General features: G+C 43.4%; 1 protein-coding gene across 3 annotated transcripts in view; it reads left to right on the forward strand.

Annotated features, from left to right (window-relative positions):
* Positions 1 to 9,253, forward strand: part of SEMA4D (semaphorin 4D) — a 149,339-nt gene extending 140,086 nt beyond the window's left edge. The window contains exons 18-20 of one of the 3 annotated variants that reach the window (XM_073632947.1): positions 793 to 1,006; positions 5,846 to 5,940; positions 8,282 to 9,253. In XM_073632947.1, coding sequence (XP_073489048.1) covers positions 793 to 1,006; positions 5,846 to 5,940; positions 8,282 to 8,320 — 348 coding nt within the window. In that variant the 3' untranslated portion in view covers positions 8,321 to 9,253. Of the gene's footprint in view, positions 1 to 792; positions 1,007 to 5,845; positions 5,941 to 8,281 lie in introns of those variants that run through there. The other 2 variants (XM_073632948.1, XR_012244857.1) reach the window with 2 other exon arrangements.
* Positions 9,254 to 23,678: the final 14,425 nt, after the last annotated feature.

Below are 23,678 nucleotides of genomic sequence, written 5' to 3' on the forward strand. Positions count from 1 at the left end.
AACAGGGAGCTGCCCCATATACAATACCTAAACACACAATGGGGTTGATTTACTAAAGGCAAATCCAATTTGCACTACAAGTGCACTTGAAAGTGCAGTCGCTGTAGATCTGAGGGGGACATACAAGGAAAATAAAAAAAGCATTTTTGCTTGTACATGATTGAATAATAAAATCATCCCCTCATTTCAGATCTTCCCCTTCAGATCTAAAGAGACTGTACTTCCAAGTGCACTTGTAGTGCAAAGTGGATTTGCCTTAAGTAAATCAACCCCTATGTAACATTTGCATAACGTTGATCACTTTCACCTATATAAAAACTATATTTAGGACTACAGTTATAACTCCATCAACCTGCTACGATCAATGCCAAAGCACCTTTATTTCTTACAATACAAAAAATACAGCAGTGTTTGTCTTTTGTAATGGAAAAGGGGAAACCTAGTATTGGAGGATTAAATAGGTCAGAGGGTAATTCCACTTTCTGCTGCGCATCCACCAGAGAAATACAAACTAATTTAGAATCCAAAAATAAAGAGCAAATGTAAGTGATCTATTGATATAATCCTTTGTCTACCTGTAAACTGGTAGACATTTTCTGCAGAACAATGAATGAGGAAATATCTGCCAGTTATCAATTGATTAACCAATAAGCTGGGCTCCCCTCGTGATGTTCCATTGGTGATGGTGATGCTCATGAATTTTGACCCTAAGCTTTCTTCAGGGAAGATTGCATTTTTTAGTTGAATATCTGTTTGTGCATGCCTTTTCTCTTCTTCATATTACAGCTGTAGTTCCCTTCAGGTCCAAGAGACATACATTTTACATGGGAGAAGGAGGAAGTTAAAATGGAGAGTTGTGCGAAGGAAGCATTGCTTCCACTACCTGATGGGAACGTTCATATACTTAGCTGGGTGAGAGACATTGCCATTAAGGATGCAGAGTATCGCTGTACCATCCATTCAACAGCTGGACTCAAGTCTTCAAAAGTGTTTATTAGAGTTGCAGGTAATTACCCTAATGTGTGCACTGGACAACCCATTTAACACTGGCAGGGGTGCTTGAAATTTTCAGCTTATATTCATATATGTAAAACCTTTATCCCAAAAAGAAAAAAATTGTTTTCAGCAACTGCTTAAAAGGTATTTGCTATATATGCTTAAGTGGTTGTAAAACCACTATCATATGATCATACAGTCCCCTCTGTTAAACAAGTACATGTGCCGCACTGCATGCGTTTTATAAAAAATATGCCAATATCTACCTTATTACAGAGTGCCTTCTGGCGCTCACGTGACTGCTTGCCGCTCTCCTCTGCTGGGCTGACCGCCACAGCAGAAGGGGGCGAGAACTCCCGCTGACGTGAGTAGAGAGGCGAGGGGTCACGTGAGCGTCGAGAGGTGCTCTGAAAGAAGGTAGATATTGGCATATTTTTTATAAAACACATGCAGTGCAGCACATGTACTTATTTAACAGAGGGGATTCTTTAATCAGAACATCCTTTTATAGCAGCAGGATGGGAAGGGGCGGGGGGGGAGGGGAGCAGCACTTGTACAAGCTGACAGGGAGGGAGGGGGGAGGAGAGCACAGAGAAGAGCCAGCGGATGACTGAGGCAGGTAAACTGATCATGATGTTGGCTCAGCAGCCATGATACACTGTGGTCAATTTACATAGGGGAGGGCAGAACCAGGTATGATCAGCCAGGTATTTTAGGTTACACAGGGGGCCAAATAACACAAGCACTGTGCTGTTATTCGTAATTTAAGGGAACAGGATACTTTTTTTTTTTTTTTTACACTTTAAGGCAGGCCTGAGGGCTCCTCCGAAATACTGTGCCTTAGACTTATGTTGCCAGTTACAACATTGTAAATTGCGATTGTCAATTTCCATAAGAATATGATTGCTGTAGACCACGATGTGTGCAATTCCTTACGTTAAAAAGTGTAAGGTTTGTTCTTTTTCTTTGTACAACATGAAAAGGATAAATAAAGCATTACAAGAAAAAAAAAAGGTATTTGCTGTCGAGGTACCAGACAGGGATGCCCTCTAATCCTGGCCCTCTTTGTTCTTGCCTTGGAACCTCTAGCCATAGCACTTGGAGTTAACCCCTATTAATTCAGGAATCCAATATGCCAGAATGCACTACAAAATCTGTGTTTGCAGATGCAGCTCTCCTGACTCTGACAAACTCCCTTATTACATTGCCAAGCCCACACCAACCCTTGACACAATTTACAACTATCTCAGGCCTCCAAATCAACCCTCACAAGATGACAGTGATGAATATCGCGCTCATTCTGACGATCGTGTCCTGTCTCCAATCGTGCTGCTCATACCGCTGGGTGACTTCCTCACCGCACTATTTAGACATTACACCGACTTCCCCCTGCACCACTCTCTTCAAAGCCAATTATTACGCACCTTAACATCTCTCATACAGCCATGGTAATCCCCTACTCTTTCGTGGTTAGTTTGCATATGTGCAGTCAAAATTACAATTCTACCCCAAATACTTCACTAATTCCATACTCTGCCCATCCGCATCCCCACTTTCTAATTCTGCAGAACAGAATGTTATCATTCATTTGGGCCTATAGGAGCCCCAGAATTGCACATTCCACCCCCTTTACACATAGGCTATGGAGTGGTTTAGGGGTCCCCAACCTTGCAAAATACTACCTGGCAGCCCAAATCTCCCAACTTGCCCTACTCCATGCATCGAATGACACCCCACTTTGGGTGCTACTTGAACTGCCTAACTGTGCACCAACTCTAATCTCTACCTTGTTGTGGCTCCCACATAGACTCCGTCCAGCCTCCTCAAGCCCCCTGTTTCATAGTTTGCAACTCTGTGCGCTATTCAGGAAACCTTATGTCTCCTTTGCTACTCCTCCTCCTAATTCTGCATAATCCCCTCTTCCCCCCAGGCCTTTAATAACCAAGGGCCTTCTTCTGATGGACCTTGCATGGCTTTATACAAGTCCATCATTTCCTTATGTCAACCAGCAGGTGGAATGAAAACCTATTACTCGATTTCCCCCATCCACTGCAGATTCAAAGTTTATAGATGCCAGCTCACCAATAGGAAGTCAGGAAAAAGAGTGTCTATTACTTGTCAGACATTTGCCATCTTAAAGAAGCGGGCCTGAGTGACACCAAATAGTTATCTGCTATGTGCAAGTAAAAGACCCTCTTTACTGACCTGCTACTTGTCTGCTGGTATCTACACTATATGAATCTTCCAATGAGGATAATTGTCTAAGAGGAGAATGTTCCTCACTTTGTATAGACTTCCTTTAACTTCGGTTGTGTCTCCTGGACAGGGAGTGAAAATAAATCTCCTTTTTAATGGGACACAACAGCAAAAAAATAAATGGAGAAAAGTTATACAAGTTTTGGCTATATGTAGCATATTATATAGGCCACTGAGCATGCATACTACTGGTGACAAAGGATAGCAAGAGATGATCAATTGTTATCACTTTACTAGAAACACTGGAGTTAGCATGGTTTTACTTTAGCCCTTCTGCTTCTGTCAGAAGTGTCACTTCATCACTCCCTGCTTTGGGCATATTGTAACATAATCACTCAATAAATAAAGTCATTAGTCAAGCCCCATGGTTAATAGCTAGGAGTTAACTACATCTCCCCTCTGTACTTAAATGTGTCATACCTGCATTGCTCAGAGTAGTAACAGCAGTGGTGTGGTGATGAATAAGTGTGGTTTTTAGCAAATTTAATATCAGCCTATCCCACCCAATTCGAAACATCTTTATATATCAATCAAATTGCTCAATCCGATCTCTGCATCAAGCTTCTAACTGGAGAAAAAAATACTTTTTTCGATGGAATTGGAAATGTTTTTTTGGGGGTTTTTTTCTGTCTGTGTCCCATTGGGGAAGTTATGTACAGCTGTTCTTTAGGTATTTTAAAGCTGACCATAGGTGGCTCAAAATTTGTCGGGTTCAGCAGAGACTGGACAAATTTTCAATACATCTATGGCCGTTCTCATTTGTAAGAAGCCAGTCTAATATTTGACTTCTCATGAAATTAAATGCTGAAAAACATTTGTTCAATAATCGCTGCAGCTTCTGCTCAGTGTATTCTGACAGCAGAGGAGTCCCGCTGTTGGAATACAATAGCGCAGAAGAGAGGATTTCTCCAATAACATGGAATGTGTGGATGGGGGAATCCAAATGTTTTTGGGGGGGTTTTTTATCAGCCAGCAGGCTGGGGAAAAAAAACAATCTAACTATGGCCAGCTTTAGTTGGCCAGAGAAGGGAGGGAGATCTTGTATTTGATTTGTTCTGTGCAGCAGTAAAGCTGGCCATACAATAGTGGAATTTTGTTTTGAAAATGTTAATTTTTGGAACATATGTTCAAATTTCTAATTGTTAGCGGTGTTAAATTGACAATAGTTTTGTCTTGTCACAGTGGCAAGAAAACTTGAAGGATGGAAAAAAAATGGAAAATTGAAGAAAATTCTAACTGTGAATATAGTTTTTGTTTTGGGAAAAATCATATATATTATTCTAGGCACAAAAGAAATCCATTTAATATTTCTGGGATTGCATTCCATAGCAGGCCTGGACGACACTTTAAGAGCTTTTCAAAGGAATCTAGTTGACTGAATTTTGGCAAGATCAAATGCGCCGGTGAATTATTTTTTAGAATTTCTGTACCTTTCCAACAAAATTCTACTGGTGTATGGCCAGCTTAAAGTGATTCTAAAGTCTTGTTTAAAAAAATAAAAAATAACAAACATGTCATACTTACTTGCTCTGTGCAGTGGTTTTGCACAGAGCAGCCCAATCCTCCTCTTCTGGGATCCTGGCCCCTCCCTCCTGTTGAGTACCCCTACAGCAAGCAGCTTGCTATGGAGGCACCCGAGCCAAGCTGCAGCTCTGTGTGTCCATTCAGACACGGACCTGCCGTTCGGCCCCGCCTCCTCTCTCTCCTATGTGTAATGAATCTATATAATATGAGTTTCACTTTTTGAATTGAATTACAGAAATGAATGAACTTTTTGATGATATTCTAATTTTCTGAGATGCACCTGTACAAGTGTTTTTTTATGGATCTAAATGCAGCCTATTGTTTTCAATGTGCCTGTACACACAGGCGCATAAACATGCACTGCATATAGATCAGTAAAAAAAAAAGAAAGAAATCTGAGTTGCCAGTCAGTATTTTTGCATGAATATAAGCATGTGCCATACTTCCTTCATTAAAATAAAGTTAGAAGAATTTTTATGCTTGTGTATGCATACTTGCAAATACGCACAAGTAATATGCAGCCCATCCTTACATTTTTCCTGCCAGGAATGTCAGTACATCAGTACAGTATGCAAGAGGCCTAACTGTGTAACAGTTAGTAGAAATCTTAAAGTGGATCTTCACCCAAAAGGGGGGGTTTCACTTTATGTCCTGTCCCATCCCCTTCCCTATCACATTTGGCACCTTTTATTTTTGGGAGGCAGAAGGCACCTAGTTTTGATAGGTACCCACTGCCACTTAGATCGAACAGGCAATCAAGCAGAAGTTCATCCTCCCCTCGCTTTGACCGCAGCCTTCAGACTTTTAATATTTTAATTTCTAGGGTGAAGATCCTCTTTAAAAACCGATCTTCATCAATAGAAGGACTGGCTTCCTTATTAGTCAGTGATGCCACCTAGTGGTCACAGCAGTACTGAACATCAGGCAACAGATACCACTGTTTAGGAAAATTGGTGGTGGGCAGAACATTTAATTTTATAGGATTTAATGGCTTGATATAGCAACTAGTAGGTGAGAAGATGGAACGTGAAAGTTTTGGCTAAGCAGATCTCTGTCTACTGTTACACAGGCTCATTAAACCCTGGCTGGTCAAATGAACTTGCACGCTGGAAGAGTTCTGTTGATGAGCACAGCAACATCATGGAGGCCTGGAAGAAAACATGGGTAAAGCATTGCAGCTGTGTCATTACATTTTTCTGAATGTCCAAAAGATGCATTGATTTTCACTAGTTTTGCGGAAACTTGCCAATGTCCGTAAAGACTTGGTGCTGTGAAGCCTTAATTCAGGTCCTAAATCCATCACCTGTGCAATAACTGCCCTAGTGCAGCCTGTATATACATGTACAGTATCTCACAAAAGTGAGTACACCCCTCACATTTTTGTAAATATTTTATTATACCTTTTCTTGTGACAACACTGAAGAAATGACACTTTGCTACAATGTTAAGTAGTGAGTGTACAGCTAGTATAACAGTGTAAATTTTCTGTCCCCTTAAAATAACTCAACACACTAATTAATGTCTAAACCGCTGGCAACAAAAGTGAGTACACCCCTAAGTGAAAATGTCCAAATTGGGACCAATTAGCCATTTTCCCTCCCCGGTGTCATGGGACTTGCTAGTGTTACAAGGTCTCAGGTGTGAATGGGGAGCAGGTGTGTTAAGTTTGGTGTTATTGCTCTCACTCTTACTGGTCACTGGAAGTTCAACATGGCACCTCATGGCAAAGAACTCTCTGAGGATCTGAAAAAAAGAATTGTTGCTCTACATAAAGATGGCCTAAGCTATCAGAAGATTGCCAAGACCCTGAAACTGAGATGCAGCACAGTGGTCAAGACCATACAACAATTTAACAGGACAGGTTCCACTCAGAATAGACCTTGCCATGGTCGACCAAAGAAGTTGGGTGCATGTGCTCGGCATCATATCCAGAGGTTGTCTTTGGGAAATAGACATATGAGTGCTGCCAGCATTGCTGCAGAGGTTGAAGGGGTCAGCCTGTCAGTGCTCAGACCGTACGCCACACACTGCATCAAATTAGTCTGCATGTCGTCCCAGAAGGAAGCCTCTTCTAAAGATGATACAAGAAAGCCCGCAAACAGTTTGCTGAAGACAAGCAGACTAAGGACATGGATTGCTGGAACCATGTCCTGTGGTCTGAGACCAAGATAAAGTTATTTGGTTCAGATGGTGTCAAACGTGTGTGGCGGCAACCAGGTGAAGAGTACAAAGACAAGTGTGTCTTGCCTACAGTCAAGCATGGTGATGGGAGTGTCATGGTCTGGGGCTGCATGAATGCTGCCAGCACTGGGGAGCTACAGTTCATTGAGGGAACCACGAATGCCAACATGTACTGTGACATATTGAAGCAGAGCATTATCCCTTACCTTCGGAGACTGAGCTGCAGGGCAGTATTCACAGATGATAACGACCCCAAACACACCTCCAAGGTGACCACTGCCTTGCTAAAGAAGCTGAGGGTAAAAGTAATGAACTGGCCAAGTATGTCTCCAGACCTAAACCCTATTGAGCATCTGTGGGGCATCCTCAAATGGAAGGTGGAGAAGAGCAAGGTCTCTAACATCCACCAGCTCCGTGATGTTGTCATGGAGGAGTGGTAGAGGACTCCAGTGGCAACCTGTGAAGCTCTGGTGAACTCCATGCCCAAGAAGGTTAAGGCAGTGCTGGAAAATAATGGTGGCCACACAAAATATTGACACTTTGGGCCCAATTTGGACATTTTCACTTAGGGGTGTACTCACTTTTGTTGCCAGCAGTTTAGATATTAATGGCTGTGTGTTGAGTTATTTTGAGGGGACAGCAAATTTACACGGTTATACAAGCTGTACACTCACTACTTTAGTAGCAAAGTGTAGTTTCTTCAGTCACGTTTGGGAGATGCTGTACTTGTTTTACAGACTTGCAAAGTAGTGAGAAAAAGGATGATGGCTCAGAGCCTGCACCTTCAGAACAAGTCAGTGGTGTCCTCTTCCATTTTTAATTCTAATCATCTAGAGCTCACAACTGTAATACGGGAACAGATAGAGCTCACAACTGTAATACAGGAACAGATAGAGCTCACAATTGTAATACGGGAGCAGATAGAGCTCACAATTGTAATACGGGAGCAGATGGAGCTCACAACTGTAATACAGGAAGATAGAGCTCACAACTGTAATACGGGAACAGATAGAGCTCACAGTTGTAATAGAGATAGAGCTCACTATTGCAATATTGGAATGTCTAGCGCTCACAGTTGTAATACTGAAACAGCCAACCTTCACAATAATCATTATTATGAGAGCTTTTAGAGACTTCAGTCATACAGTGGTCTGAACCTGCTATATTATGTATATACACTGATATGTTTTCCCTTGACTAATATTTTCATGTAAATAAGCTCATACATATGATCACTATTTCAGCATAGGCATTAATCAAGTCAGAACTTGAAGCAGGAGCAGACTGCCCAGAATAATGCTGAAATTGTTTTCCATTATTTTAGGAGAGCTGCAACAAAAAAGATGTTGATTCAACAAAATGAAGAAAATACATCAAGCTGAATTCTGAGAGTGAGCAGCTTCTATGAACAGTTCTGTATTATGAGGACTGAACATGGCCTCCAAAGGACCTCAGCCACAGAAGAGGGCACAGAATACACACACTGTTCTATGGCATTGTGTAGATATAGTAAGAGCTCTCTAAAGTACAGTTTATCTATGCAAGACTTGTACCAAACACATTAATATCATCTATCCATTTTTGTTCAGAGTGCTTGATTTAAAACCTTTGTTTATAATTGTGTTACCATGTTACTTACAGTTAATGGGCTTGTCTTTTTTTTTTTTTTTTCTTCCAAAATGTGAAAAATGTTGGTCTGCACGTACAGTATAAATTATAACAATGGATAAGGTTTTATGTATGTAATTTTTGGGGTTTGCATCATTTGTTACTTGTGGCAGACAAGGTTACTTTTTTATATCGGATGCCGTGTACAGTGATTTGGTTCCTATGGATTACAGCACTTTAATAATTGCACTGTGTTCAATAAAATAAAACCTCATGGTCTGATAAATAAACACACAAGCAAAAAGAAAAGAAATGGGAACATTATTCAGGAGTTTCCCACAGCAAGCACATTTTTTTTTTCAGGAAATGGTCCTTGTATCCAGCAGCTTGACTTCTCCAATCTTTATACAGCCAACCATGTTTAATCCTTGGACAAATGAAGATCGCATGCCCCCCTGCCTTGAGGGACATATCAGTGGGTATGTCTGCTTATAAAAAAATGATTAAAACCAGAGATCTCCTGGAAGCCTATTGGCAGATATGTTTACAGCAAGCCTTGAGCTAACTATTGTTTGCGTTTTTACTGAATCCTTTTGAGGAATACAATATGCCATGTACACCTTAAAGTAAAGTTTACTGAAAAAGTAATGCATTTTGATCATTCCCAATAAAACATTTATATATTGTAGCTCTACGGGCTGCGGTGTCTTGATCTGCACTGTGCTTTGTCACTGTATTAGTTTATAAAATATGCTAGCTACCACATATATTCTGTGTTAATGCGGTACGGTAGATGTCTTGTCAGGCTAAAGCCTAGTACACATGGGCTGAATATCACGTGGCACCGATACACATTCGACCCATGTGTACTGCAGCCGGTCTGACAAAAGCCGGATGTTCGGCCAGCTTCTGGCGAAGAGACATGAGCGAAAAAGGTCTGCTGATCGGCGCAGGTTGCAGGAATGAAAATCGCTCAATTCCCCCAAGAACAGTGTTGCGGAGCTATTGTGTTCTCCGGGCAGAGGGGTGTGGGGAGCCATCCCAGCCAGTAGAACACAGTTATTTCTAGAGGCTATAGCCGCTGGCAATAATCGCATGCCAAAAATCCAACATGCTGGTTGTTCCCAAGTTGATTGACTTTGAGGACTGAATATAGATGGTTTGAATCTCAACCGGTGCCTGCTGAATTGGCCAAAATCTATAGCTGGTTTAAGGGATATTACCATACTACTGATGGCAGGTGTCAATGGACATGTGTTGACATCCGAAAAAAACTAATGGATGGTGATCCGTTTACACATCCATCTAGTGGATTGCATGAACGCCGGGTGTAAATGGACAGAAGGTCCATTTACATCTAACCGCCCAAAGAGAAGAGCTGTCTGTGTCTGCTCTGCATAAGTAGAGCAGACACGGACAAGCCATCCGGCTGCTCCGCAGGGATCCGTGGACATTTCCCAGTGAGCTGGTGGAATCCACCCTCTGTGATAGAGGCCTAATGCTGCCTACAGCCTGATTCTCATTAAGTACTGGAAGCTTTGCCACTTATTCATGTACATTACAGAGAAGAACTTTTCTATTCAACAAAACCAATTCTACTGGGCTATTTAAGGTCAGAAGATAAATACATTGAGATGATGCTTCCTCAGTACAGTTGTAAACTGGCTGTTATGAAGGTCCTAGTAACTGGCAGTAAGAAACATAATGTCATTTTGATGTGGTCCATTATAATAGCAGAGGCTATCTCTATAAACTGTAACATCAAGGGAAATTAGGGAGAAACAGAAACGTGCTCTATTGCTGGTTGTTATACAGGAAATTAAACTTGCTTTGGTGATTCCACATTCAAAATGCTCTGGGCATGTTCTGTCTGCTAATTCCTGATCCTGAGCCAACTTTAACCCATGAAAGGTTATAAAATATCCACAGTAAAAGGTAACTATGCATATAATGGCCCTCTATAACAATAGATCTGTCTTCTTAGAGAGATCCAGCACATCTAGATCAAAGGTCAGCCATAAGTCTCTCTCTCTCTGGCACAATGACTCTACCAAAGAGAAAATAAATAATACATTGATTCTTCATTCCTCTGGGACATGATTATGTTATGGAGCAAAAATGTCCATTTGAGACTAACCAAAAGAGTAAATCAACCTAAATTTATGAATTTTTGGTTAGATGCCAGAGAGTTCAACCAGCTAAGTATAATTCCCACCCTCTGTCAGGAGATGCCATTAATTCTCTACTGGCAGTAGAGCCAAGTTTTTAACTGAGCAACTGCAAGTAAGTGTCTGGAGCAAGGGTCTCAAACTGGCGGCCCTCCAGCTGTTGCGAAACTACAAGTCCCATGAGGCATTGCAAGGCTGACAGTTACAAGTGTTTCATCAGATTAGGCTACCCATCAGAATGTGTAATGGAAGTGACGTTTCGTCGCCGCCATCTTGGTACACCCTGCACTCCTCCACAGTAAGGATACACTGAGAAAGGGGCAAGTGGACATCTTGCTACACCCACTGGAGTTTTGCATTTTACACTTATTTTTACAAGTAAACTGAGTTTATATAGGGAAATACAGTACTCAGAACTCCGTCTTAGGCCCCTTTTGCACGGACGGATAGAATTGTGCTTTTAGCTGCATTTTTTTTTACCGCAGCTAAACGCACACAATGCTTTCCTATGGCCCCATTCACACGCTGCGTTTTGATTACCTGCAGCTTTGTGCGGATAGAAAAAATAGAATTGACTGCGTCCAGGGGGGATTTAGCGCAGCTATCCGCACATAACCGCAGGTAATCGCAGTGCACTGTGTCAGCTGATAGCAGCGCTGAGTTGGCTCGCTCATCGGGAAAGGAAAAATGTTTTTGTCCCAATGAGCGACAAGCATGGGGATCCGACTTGGATCCCCGCCAATACCAGGCACTGTGTTTGGTATGAATCTTGAGGGGGAACTCCACGCCAAATTTTAAGCAAAAAAAACAGCATGGGTTACCCCCAAGAGCATACCCTCCCTTTGGTCTGGTATGGATTCCAAGGGGCACCCCCTACGCCGAAAAAGCAGCGTGGGGGTCCCCCCTAAACGCATACCAGACCCTTACCTGAGCAAGCAGCCCGGTTGGTCAGGAAAGCGAGTGGGGACGAGCGAGCGTACCAGGCCGCATGCCCTCAACATGGGGGGGTTGGTGCTTTGGGGCAAGGGGGGGCGCCCGCACCCCAAAGCACCTTGTCCCCATGTTGATGAGGACAAGGGCCTCTTCCGGACAACCCTGGCCGTTGGTTGTCAGGGTCTGCGGGCGGGGGGCTTATCGGAATCCGGGAGCCCCCAGATCCCAGCCCCCCACCCTATGTGAATGAGTATGGGGTACATGGTACCCCTACCCATTCACCTGGGGAAAAAAAGTGTCAATAAAAAAAAAAAAAAAAAACACACTACACAGGTTTTAAAAGTAATTTATTAGGCAGCTCCGGGGGTCTTCTGCCGACTTCAGGAGTCTCTCAGGCCTCTTCTCCCTCTCTCCGGTGTCGTCTCTGCGCTCTCTGGTTCTTCTCCGGTGTTAAGGGCATGCAGCCTGGTATGGTTCGGGGGGGGGGGGGGGCGCTCGCTCATCCCCACCCCCTTTCCTGACCGACTGGGCTGCGTGCTCGGATAAGGGTCTGGTATGGATTTGGGGGGACCCCCACGCCATTTTTTCAGCGTAGGGGATGCCCCTTGGAATCCATACCAGACCGAAGGGCCTGGTATGGTCTTGGAGGGGAACCCATGCTGTTTTTTTATTTAAAATTTGGCGTGGAGTTCCCCCTCAAGATTCATACCAAACACAGTGCCTGGTATTGGCGGGGATCCAAGTCGGATCCCCGTTCAATATGAGTCGGTACCCTGTCGGGTTGCTATGGAAATGGCAAACCGCAGCTAATCGCACTGTACAAATGTAGTTGATCGCAGTGCCTGGTGTCTTGAATTTCACAGAAAAAAAAAACATGCTTTTAACTGTGGCAGAATAGCTGTCCGGTTACCTCCTGGCATACCTGCCGTTAGGGCCTCTTCACACCTAACTGCACACTGCATCGCACAGGAAAGTGGTCTGCGTTCCTCTGTGGTGAGGTACGCTTTTCTGAATGGGCTGAAATCACACCAAAAGGTGTGCATGCACTGCAATACTATGCTATCCGATGCAGGCAAACGCACTGCGCTTGAGGTGTTGTTAGGAGTACATTGACCCCTGCAGCAGCTTGCTCACCCAGTGTGCTTTGCACGCGCTGCAGGAAACGTGCATCGAACACAGATTTCCCACACCGCGTTCTGGTGTGAATGTAGTGATGTGGGAGTTATTTATATCCTACTGCTCTAGGTGACATGAATTTTATGCGCAAATTTAAAGAAAAATTCAACCTTAGGCATAAATGGGTGAATCTGTTTACTGCTGTTTGTGTCCCAAGATGGGTGCTTTCTTAATTAGAGCTAGGGATCATGCTGCATAGAAGGGCCTTGCTGAGACAATTTGGCTTCCACATAGATTTGTAAATATATACTAAATTAAATATAATACCACCACACTACCAGTGTGTTGAAAAGAACAAGTACAAATTAAGCCACAACTTAAACTAAACTTGACAGGTTGCTGCAATAATGTGTTCCCACACCAAGTAACTAAAAAAATAATACAAATATGCAGCGCAACACATATATACAGTGTGATATAGATATATATTAGGGCTGTTACTGATTAAAATTTTTGTGTTCGATTAATCAATTAAAAAAAAAAAATTTGATTAATCGACTAATTTCGATTAATTATAACGCACATACAGATCCAACTACTTTTAGCTGATCTCCTTGCATTGCAACTCTGCATTAGTGGTAAATGTGGTATACACTATATACAATCACCCAACACTAGTTAGTTTCCACAATCCATGACTTAACTTCACAACTCACACAAATACGTTTTAAATTCAAACTGTAGCACTGACGTAAGTAATTTTTTTTATTAAACTTTAAGAAAAACGTAGAAAGTTAGTTTAGCTCTACTCTCTACTCTACAAAAAATAATACTAAAAAAAATAATCTTTTAAGTGGCCCTGTTTTGGGAGCTTTCCCTTTACTAAAAGAAGTGTGGGGGGAAATCTTCCCAATGTCCACTCAGCCACCAAAAAAAAACCAGACAGAGGCTGATGGTATTTTGAGTCCATAAACTAGCCAGCCACCACACCTTCAGAACAGTATCCACCACCCCAGCAAGGAATTTGTATTGAACAATGCAATGATTATCAACTGAAACATAAAACTGTGTTTAGCTGACACACAACTTTCTTTAAAATACAGGGCATTTTCACCCCCTTCCTTCCCAGGCCAATTTTTAGTTTTCAGTGCTGTCGCACTTTAAAAGACAATTGCGCGGTCGTGCAACGTTGTACCCAAAAAAAATTGACGTCCCTTTTTCCCCACAAATAGAGCTTTCTTTTGGTGGTATTTGATCACCTCTGCGGTTTTTATTTTTTGCGCTATAAACAAAAGAAGAGCGACAATTTTGAAAAAAACACAATATTTTTTACTTTTTGCTATAATAAATATCCCAATTTTTTTTAAAAAAAACAAATTTTTTCCTCAGTTTCGGCCGATATATATTCTTCTACATATTTTTGGTAAAAAAATTGCAATAAGCGTATATTGATTGGTTTGCGCAAAAGTTATAGCATAAATAGGTGTTTTCACCAGGCCTGCAGATACACCACTCAGCGCCAGGACACGATACTGTTCTGAATACAGACAAAAAAAAAAATATATATATATATATATATATATATATATATATATATATATATATATATATATATATATATATATGAAAAAAATCCAATCTGCAAATATGCAAAAAAGGTATAAAGCCCTAAGGCAGAAAAAGCAGCTGTTTTAAAAAAATCGCTTCATACAATGTAATAAACAGTGTTAAAAGTAATCTAAAACAGACTAAATGTCACACTAAACAGCGCTACTGTTGAGCAAGATATAATAAACATGTGGCCAACTACATATGCAAAAAAGAAGTCCTTAAGAGGAAAAAGTGGTGTAGAGTTCAGAGTGCAGGTCATAAAGCGTTCATCAGGTGATGATGGAAACAATTCCTCAACGTGCACCTTCCACCGATCACTCCAAATTCCACCCTGTGCGTACACACTCCCTGCAGGGGGTTAAACTCACCAGAGCTAGAGAGTAATAAAGCGTCCAAAAGAACAACACTTCACACCACCAGCTGCTGCTAACACCACTCCAGAGGGATCTCATATGTTCAGGGCTCACAGTAAGTCAAAAAACAAAGACAGAGGCGCACATAGCGTAATCCTGTTTTATTGACTATAAACCCCTTACATCAAAAACACACACCCCCCTTCAATAAATATACATACATCAATGTTCATAATATACTTGCAATCAATCAAGCAGGTAGTAAGGAGCGTAGTACTTCACCGCAGCAAGCCAATACCGCTGCCCAGGAACCGTCAGCCACTTCCTGGTTGTGTAGTTGGCTATGGTGAAGCGCATACGTCACTTCCTATGTCGCGTAAGCCACGCTCTGACGCGTTTCGTCATATCTTGACTTCGACAGAGGGCGTGGCTACACGATGCAATACTCGGCTTATATTACCCTCTTCAACCCCCTTAACCAATCAGATCGCAATGTAAGTCCCGGCGGGTGCACGCCGCCAACCCCAATCACCACTGACGGCTTACTACAGGAGGGGGAGAGGGACAATAAGACACTGCACATCTTGAAAAAATCATAAATATAACAACCCCGGAATATGCAAATCCACACGCCCACCAGCCACATAAGCCGGTCCCTAGGCATATGAATCAGCACTATACACTATCCACACGAGGCACAATGAACTATACTCATACCAAGCAAAGCCTCATCATTATGCTAGTAGGCAAATTAATAAAGAGACTTATGCCATTCATTATGCATAGATAATAATGCTTGCCATATTCCTATTTAAAATCAAGGATAAATATTAACATTCATATTCCCAGAATGCAAATGTACAAGATTATAAAACAGCAATCATAAAACAGCAGGCAATAAAAATCAACCAAAAAATAAAAACATCAGCAGTCACTAAATTTACACTGTTAGAGAGTGTCTCTCATATTAATATAGACAACTCAACTCAATACTAATTTAGACAGCTCAGCTAAATACGGGAGAGATAAAAATATAACTATAAAAAAAAGGTATAAAAAATACATATATATATATATGGATAACATATATCCACAGAAAAAATATCTAGATAATCAGAAGGCTACAATCCTAGAGGCATTAGTAAAGCCAGGGGGGATAACCCCAAAAAAATCAATAAATAAATATCCGGCAATATATAAATTCCACAGTAGACGCTACCCACAGAAATTAATAGTCACTTATGAAACAGTTAATATCGAGATCCACGTTTAACCCCTTTGGCGATAAAGTGTCTGCCAAAAAGATCCACTGGGTCTCTCTCCTAGACAGGTCTCGAACTAAATTAGAGCCCCTCCATTTTGGTTTTAAATGATCGACACCCCAAAATTTGAGGCCCGATGGATCTTGATTATGTTTTAATTTGAAATGGAGTGATACATTGTGGTCTTTATAACCCATTTTTATGTTTGCTATATGCTCTGCAATCCTGACTCTCAAAAGCCTCTTAGTGCGTCCTATATAAATAAGACCGCAAGGACATTGCATAGCATAGACCACAATGTTTATATACTAAACAGATCAAAGAAAGCAAAGCAAAGAACCGGAAATAGCGCCGAACTTGAAAGCAGCCGATTTTAGGGCTCTAAGAGACCTAAACCTGCTGCTACAAGAGAACGAATGTGTAGAGGAATTCTGGGAGGAGGATCTGGATGGTGATGAGAGTGAGGAAGAGATGGAGGAGAATATGAATGATACAATTAAAAAATGTAAAAGGAAATCACATAGTTTTCCCCCTCTCAATCAGAATCCAGCTGTAGCATTGTTTGTGAGACAAACCAGTAAAGAAATTGAGGAATTGAGAAAGCACACCATGAACAGCAATTTAAACTTGGAACATAGACATGCAGTTAAAACCCTAAAGAACAATATGGAAATAACAATTAAAGCATCAGACAAGGGGGCAATATCGTCCTTATAGACAATAGCAATTATGAAAAGATGGGTCAAAATATACTTAATGACAACAAATGATATAAAAAAAATGTCTCCATCCCTGGTGGATAAACTTAAATCAGGAATTTTTTTCTCTTGTAGATGAAGCTCTCAACGAGGGAGTCATCACAAGAGACATATGGGATTATATTCGAACAAGGCACCCCTGCCTGCCCACCTTCTATGCCCTGCCGAAGGTGCATAAGGATCGCCATGATCCTCCCAGGAGACCTATAATTTCTGGAAATGGCTGTATTTCAGAGGGAATAAGCCAGATAATTGATCAACACCTCAGACCCCATGTTATGGATCTACCATCATACACGAGGGATACGATCCACTTACTACAAATTATAGATAATCTGGTGGTTCTGGACTCAGCAATACTTGTCACAGTTGATGTGGAATCACTGTATAACAGTATTCCACATGATCTTGGCATTGCAGCCATTGGACAGGTTCTTAAACAACGGGCAACCACGGAGTGGAAGTTTAACTGCTTTGTTCTTCAAATGTTGGACTTTATATTAAGGCACAACATTTTTTTGTTCAGGGGCTCCCACTACCTCCAGGTACAGGGAGTGGCTATGGGGACATGCTGCGCACCCTCATATGCCAATCTGTACCTCGGGGAGTGGGAGAAAGATTTTCTGTCCGGAGAAGTGTCATCTGTGTAAACTCGCCACATTAAAATGATGGCATTTCTCATGTTACGAGTCAAGTAATGATTTTCCTTCTCCCTCGTTTCCTGTTTTTCTTTATAGGGAACCTCTACCACTATTCTGCCCAAATACATCCCTACTCGACACAGGGGGCCGTCGTGTATTTACAGACATGGCGGCTTCCCCTTCTCTCGGGGTATTTTGTGTCGGCGGTTTTAGCTCCATCTCACCACCTCCACTCGTTCCATCCTTTGGGCCTTGTGTAGGCCTTGGCCAGGTGGTCATGCTGCAGATCTCTTGCAGCATAAGGGGAGCGGGGGTGTGGCGCTCTATGCCGCTCTCTTCCATCATGGCGGCCGCCCTGTCATTCCGGATGTTTACATCCGAGAAACAGGAAATGACCCAGTGTCGCGTCCTGGCTGCGACCCAACGGCCGGAAGTGTCACGTCAGGTGTCATGTGACGGCCGTGCTCTGACGGCCGGACGTGTGGCATCATTCTGGAGGCACAGCGCATCACTACCCGCGCCTCAGACCACATAAGGGATGCCGGGGACAGCATATGGCGCCATTCCTCTCCTCGGCGTCTTAGCAGAAGAGTAATCGCAACCACTCATCGGCTTATTGACAGTCCTAATTGGTCCTGAGGAGTTTCACTGCCCCATATACCCATACAGTAAGTCTTGGTTTTTGCTATTCTTTGCTGATGGGAATTAGAGAGAGGAAGGTTTTCTCAATCTCATAAATAATGTCTTTATACAGCTGCTGGGATACGTTTGGTGAGTGCGATTTTTGGGATTTGTTTGTATCCAGCCGTCCTGTAGAGGATGAAAGGCAGACGTAGTGGATTGTGGATGCTGGACTCTTCCTTGCCTTGACGTGGGGAATGCACCTGTTACTATGTTATGAATATGTATGGAAAATGTAAGTCATTATGTGGATATGATAACATATGTTATATCTATTTGTATAGAACATGATATCTATATGCACTATTTAACATTGCAATTTTTGATCTTCTGTAGATCGCGATACAATATCCCTGATGAAGATTTATTGAATATTACCTATTGAAACGCGTTGGATTACCGCTACTCAGCACCAGCTGTTTGTACAAAAATTTTAAATCTTTTTTATTGCCTTAAAAATCCCCCACTAGAGGTTTTTCTTATTTTTTTCAAATGTTATATGGGATGATGGCAATTAAAATGTCCAATCACATGAGTCAATCAAAACTTCAGATGACATAATGAAGCAGTAGATTTAGGATGATTGCCAAGTTATGTTATCTGATTAGCAGAGAACCACTTGTTGATATCAATCTTGGGATTTCCATAGGTTATATTACAAAATGGCATAAGGGAGATTTACTAAAACTGAAGAGTGCAGAATCTGGTGCAGCTCTTCATAAAAACCAATCAGTTTCCAGGTTTTATAGTCAAAGCTTAATTGAACAAGCTGAAGTTAGAAGCTGATTGGTTACTATGCACAGCTGTACCATATTCTGAGTACTCCAGTTTTACCAAGACACCCCCATAACATCTAGGCCTTAATATTACTTATCAGTCCAGTACACAGGCTTGTATTTTCATGTCCTACTTTACAACTCTTTTTTTGGTATGAAAGAGTGAAAACTATGACTTGTAAACTTGGTCAGGATCCATTATCACACAGCCTGACAGCTACAACAAGCTGCACTCCTGATTCTGCACTGGCATTTCATACTCCCTGTTTACACTAGTGAGTTGCGGTAAAGCATGCACATTTAAAGTAAAATGGTGTATACATGTGATGCATTAGCAAACTCATTCATTTTGAATAGGCTGCCAACACCACAAAGCAACCTAAAACCTGACATGGCCAATATCTGTTTTAATAAAGTGCGTCCCAACTCAATTGTGTTGTGGTGCACTGCCTGGGTTGGTCAGGGCATATCTCAAAATGAATTGTAATGCATGCATTTTTTTATTATGGGTTATTGCAACGTTTGTGAACAGGGCCTAAGCTGTGTGTAACATATGGAGAAAGGCACAATGTTCCACAAATACAAGAGAGCACAGTTTAGCAGTTATAACAATAACTTAAGGATGTTTGTATTCAAATATGCAGAGGAAAGTGTAATGAATGAATGAATGAATGATTTGTAAAGCGCTGCAATTGCGAACTGAATCGCCTCAAGGCGCTAGATGTGTTCTCTGTAGCCAGCTTCTAGAAAAGGAAGGTCTTTAGTTTTTTCCTGAAAGCCTGGTGGTTTTCTTCCATGCGGAGGTTGGTTGGGAGAGCATTCCATAGTCGAGGTCCTTGGACTGCAAATCTACGTTCTCCCTTTGCTTTGTAGCGGTATTTGGGAATGAGGAGGAGGTTTTGGTTAGCTGATCGAAGACTGCGATTCGGTGTGTAGTGTTTTATTTTTTCCCGGAGATATTGCGGAGCGTTTCCTTGTATGCATTTATGGGTGAGGCAGAGGGTCTTGAATATGATCCGATTCTTCACAGTTAGCCAATGTAGGCTTTTTAGGGATGGGGAGATGGATTCCCAGGGCTTTTTTCCTGTTAACAGTCTTGCCGCCGTATTTTGCATGAGTTGCAAGTGCGCAAGCTGATATTGGGGTAGACCTACGTAGAGGGAATTTGCGTAGTCGAGTCGGGAATTGATGATCGTTCCCACAACTGCCGCTTTGTCCTCTTCTGGGATGAAGGGGATGAGTCTGCGAAGCAGGCGGAGGAGGTGGTGGGATCCGCTCACCACCGATCCTATTTGTGCATCCATTGTCATTCCTGAGTCAAAGATGACTCCGAGACTCTTGACTTTGGTGCTGGGGGAGATGGTCTGTCCGAGGATGGAGGGTGGTGTCCACGGAGTCTTAATTTTGGAATTTTTGTTGGCTTGCAGGAGAAGAAGTTCTGTTTTTGATTCGTTAAGTTTGAGGGAGCTAGCGGTCATCCAGTCATTGATTAAAGTGAGGCATTTCTGTAGTTGCTGATGATGATCTTTTTGTCCATTAATGCGAAGGTAGAGTTGGGTGTCGTCTGCGTATGAGTGGAAGCAGAGGTCCGTTTTCCTGATGATATTGAGAAGCGGGCGGATGTAGATGTTAAATAGCACTGGTGACAAGGGTGAGCCCTGAGGGACTCCACAGGAGACTGCCCGAGATTCCGAGGTGAATGTTCCCAGTTTCACTGTCTGAGAGCGATTCTCTAAGAAGGATGTAAACCATTTTAGGGCAGAATCTGTGGCTCCTGCAACTTCTGAGAGGCGGACAAGTAAAGTATTGTGGTCCACTGTATCGAATGCTGCGCTGAGGTCTAACAGTACCAGGAGACTCGGTTCCCCGTCATCTGCTGCTTCGAGGGCGTCGTCCCATATTTTGAGAAGTGCTGTTTCTGTGCCATGGCCTGGGCGGAAGCCTGATTGCAGAGGGTCCAGGAGGTGGTGTGTCTCCAGGTGGTGTTGTAGCTGCTGTACTACTGCTTTCTCTATAATCTTGGAGATGGTGTTGAGGCTTGTTATTGGTCTGCGGCAGTTAGGGTCTTTAGGGTCGAGATTAGGTTTCTTTAGCAGGGGTTTGACGATGCCTTGCTTGAGGGAGGTTGGCACAGTCCCTTCTTTGAATGATTGATTTATGAGATGTGTTAGGGTGGGGGCCAGGATGTCGGAACATTCTTTGAACAATTTGGTGGGGATGATGTCGTTCGGTGATGTGCTGTCGCGAAGGCTTCCGATGATGTTTTTAGTCGTGTCCGTGGTGATTGGGGACAAAAAGAACTTCGGTGGTTGAGTGATGTTCGTGTCGATATCCTCTTTTTGCATTGGTTGGGTGAGGTTGGTTGTTATTTTCTGATGAATTGCTTTCCGAATGTTGTCGATTTTGTCGATGAAGAAATCTGATAACTCATTGCAGAATTCTTGAGTATCGTTTTCAGGGGGTTCTAGGCAGGTCGGGTTCATTGATTGAGCAACTATTTTGAAAAGTTCCCGTGGGCGGTTTAAGGCGGATGAAATGGTGTCTGCAAAATGTTCTTTTTTGGCTTTGAAGATTGCCTTGTGGTATTTCACCGTGAGTGCTTTGTAGTTAGCATGGTTTTCCTTGGTGGGATTTCTTCTCCAAGTTCTCTCAGCTCTTCTGCGTTCTTGCTTGAGTAGGGTGAGAGTGCCATTAAACCAACTCGAGTTTTTTGTGCGGACGGGTGTTCTGCGTTTTGGCGCCACGGAGTCTGCTGTTTGTAGTAAAACATTGTTTAGGGAGTTGAGTGTTTGTTCCGTTGAGAGGTTTGGGTTTAGCAGAAGAATTTTGCTCGACAATGTAGTTTTGAAGAGTTCAGAGTGTAGTTTCTTCTGAGATCTATTCCAGTGTGTTGCTATTGCCCGTTTCTGTTTTTGGAGGGTGGTGTTAGTGGTGATTTTGAATTTGATAGCATGGTGGTCCGTCCATGGTAGTGGGGTGTTGTTCAATACGTCGATGTCCATATTCTGTTTGAAGATGAGATCTAAAGTGTGTCCTGAACCATGCGTAGGAGCATTTATCAGTTGTTGCAGGCCAAGTTCTTCCATTTGGTTAACGCAGGCGGTTGCAATAGGGTCTTGGGCGGAGTTTGCCCACAGATTGAAATCCCCAAGTACCAGAAGGTTTTTGGTTTTCAAGGTGTGCATTGAGAAGAATTCAGTGAGCGGTGTGAGGAGATTGGTCTTTGGTCCTGGTGGTCTGTAGCATAGTAGTATGTGAATGGTGTCTTGAGGTGTTGTTTGAAGATGCAGTGAGAGTGTTTCCATGAAAGGCACTGAGTTCTGTAAGTTTGGTTTGGTGAACCCCAGGTGCGATTTGAAAATCACTGCTAGACCTCCTCCTTTTTTTCCTATTCTATGCTCAGATAGGATACTGTAGTTCTTGGGCACCAATTCAGTTAGGATGGTGTTGCAGTCGGAAGTTAGCCAGCTTTCTGTAATGAAGAGGCAGTCTATGTTGTTTTCGATGATGAAATCGCGGATTTCCAGCCTGTGCTTGACTGCAGATCTGGTGTTGATCAGGGCGCATGCTAGTTGTTGCGGTTGGATCGGTGTCTCCCTGCCTTTGATGGTTGATTGTGGGTTGGTCCTTAGTAATTGTTCTTTTTTTAGTCTTTTTTGCGTGGTGGTCGGTAAAGTTGCGGCCGTGTTTCTTAGCCTGTGGAGGGTGTCTGCTGTGTACTTGAAGTTGCACATGATGCGGAAGGCGGCGTTGCTAGAAAAGAAATTTGTATGACGAAGGCACTGGTGTGGCGATGATAGCCTTGCAGGGGGATGGAGGGATCGGATGGCTGACCACTGCTCTGGAGTGGTGAGAGTGACGGCTGAGTGTTGGAGCGGAGGTACTGGAGGGAGGTGGGCTGCCTACCTCCCTCTCGTTGATCCAGAGGAAGGCAAAAAAAACCCCTGGCTGCGTAGGCCAATGGTGCAGTCGAGGAAAAAATTCCTTCCTGACCCCCCCGAGGGGCGATCGGACAAGGGCCCCTGGATCAACTTCTCGAGTGCCCCCGGTGGCTTACCTGTGCTGAAGGTCCGGAAGGTGAAGGAGGGGGAGCTTGGTGCGGTAGGTGGTGCGGTGGCTGCGTCTCAGGCGATTTGAGGTAGACTGGCCCCCGGTCAATCTCTAGTCCCCCCGCAGTGAGGTCCAGTAGCAGGAGGGGTGATTCCCGGTGCAGAGGGGCACGGGGCTCTGTTGGACAACAGTGAGGGGGTTGTGGTGGCAAGCTGACTGGGCTAGGCTGCAGCCGTGGTCTGTCCCACCGACTCTAGCGGCTAGAACGTGGTGATTGAGACCGCGGCTGCGGTGGGGCCACAGAGGGGGGGGGAGTCTGGCTGAATAGATGGACTAGGGGGTAGTGGGTCCAATCGGGCGGTGATGTGGCTGGGGGCTGATGGCCTCAGGAGGGGGTCCTCGGATGCTGCACCGTTGGCACTGGGTGTACCAATATGGCCGCCGGCTGGGCCCAAGCCGTGGCTGGCCGGCAGAGGGAGTACCAAGATGGCCGCCGGCTAGGCCCGAGCCGCGGGCTATCCTGACGTTGTTGTCCACACCGTCCGGTGAAGATGGTCAGTAGGAAGAGGAGTGCGGACCCGCCGGAGCGGCTGGTCAGTAGAGGGGGACGGTAAGTGTTGTAACCTGCCGACCAGGAGCCGCGGAGAGTCCCGAGCGGCCGGCCGGCTGACTAGGCGGCGTCCGGATGGGTAGAGGGGGGACCGGCAGAATTCTGCAGGGGGAGAAGTGGAGAGCTGCGGGCTAGCCTGCCGAGGTCGGCCGGA

Source organism: Aquarana catesbeiana, linkage group LG01 (assembly GCF_042186555.1).
Source record: "Aquarana catesbeiana isolate 2022-GZ linkage group LG01, ASM4218655v1, whole genome shotgun sequence".
Taxonomy (NCBI): Eukaryota; Metazoa; Chordata; class Amphibia; order Anura; family Ranidae; genus Aquarana; species Aquarana catesbeiana.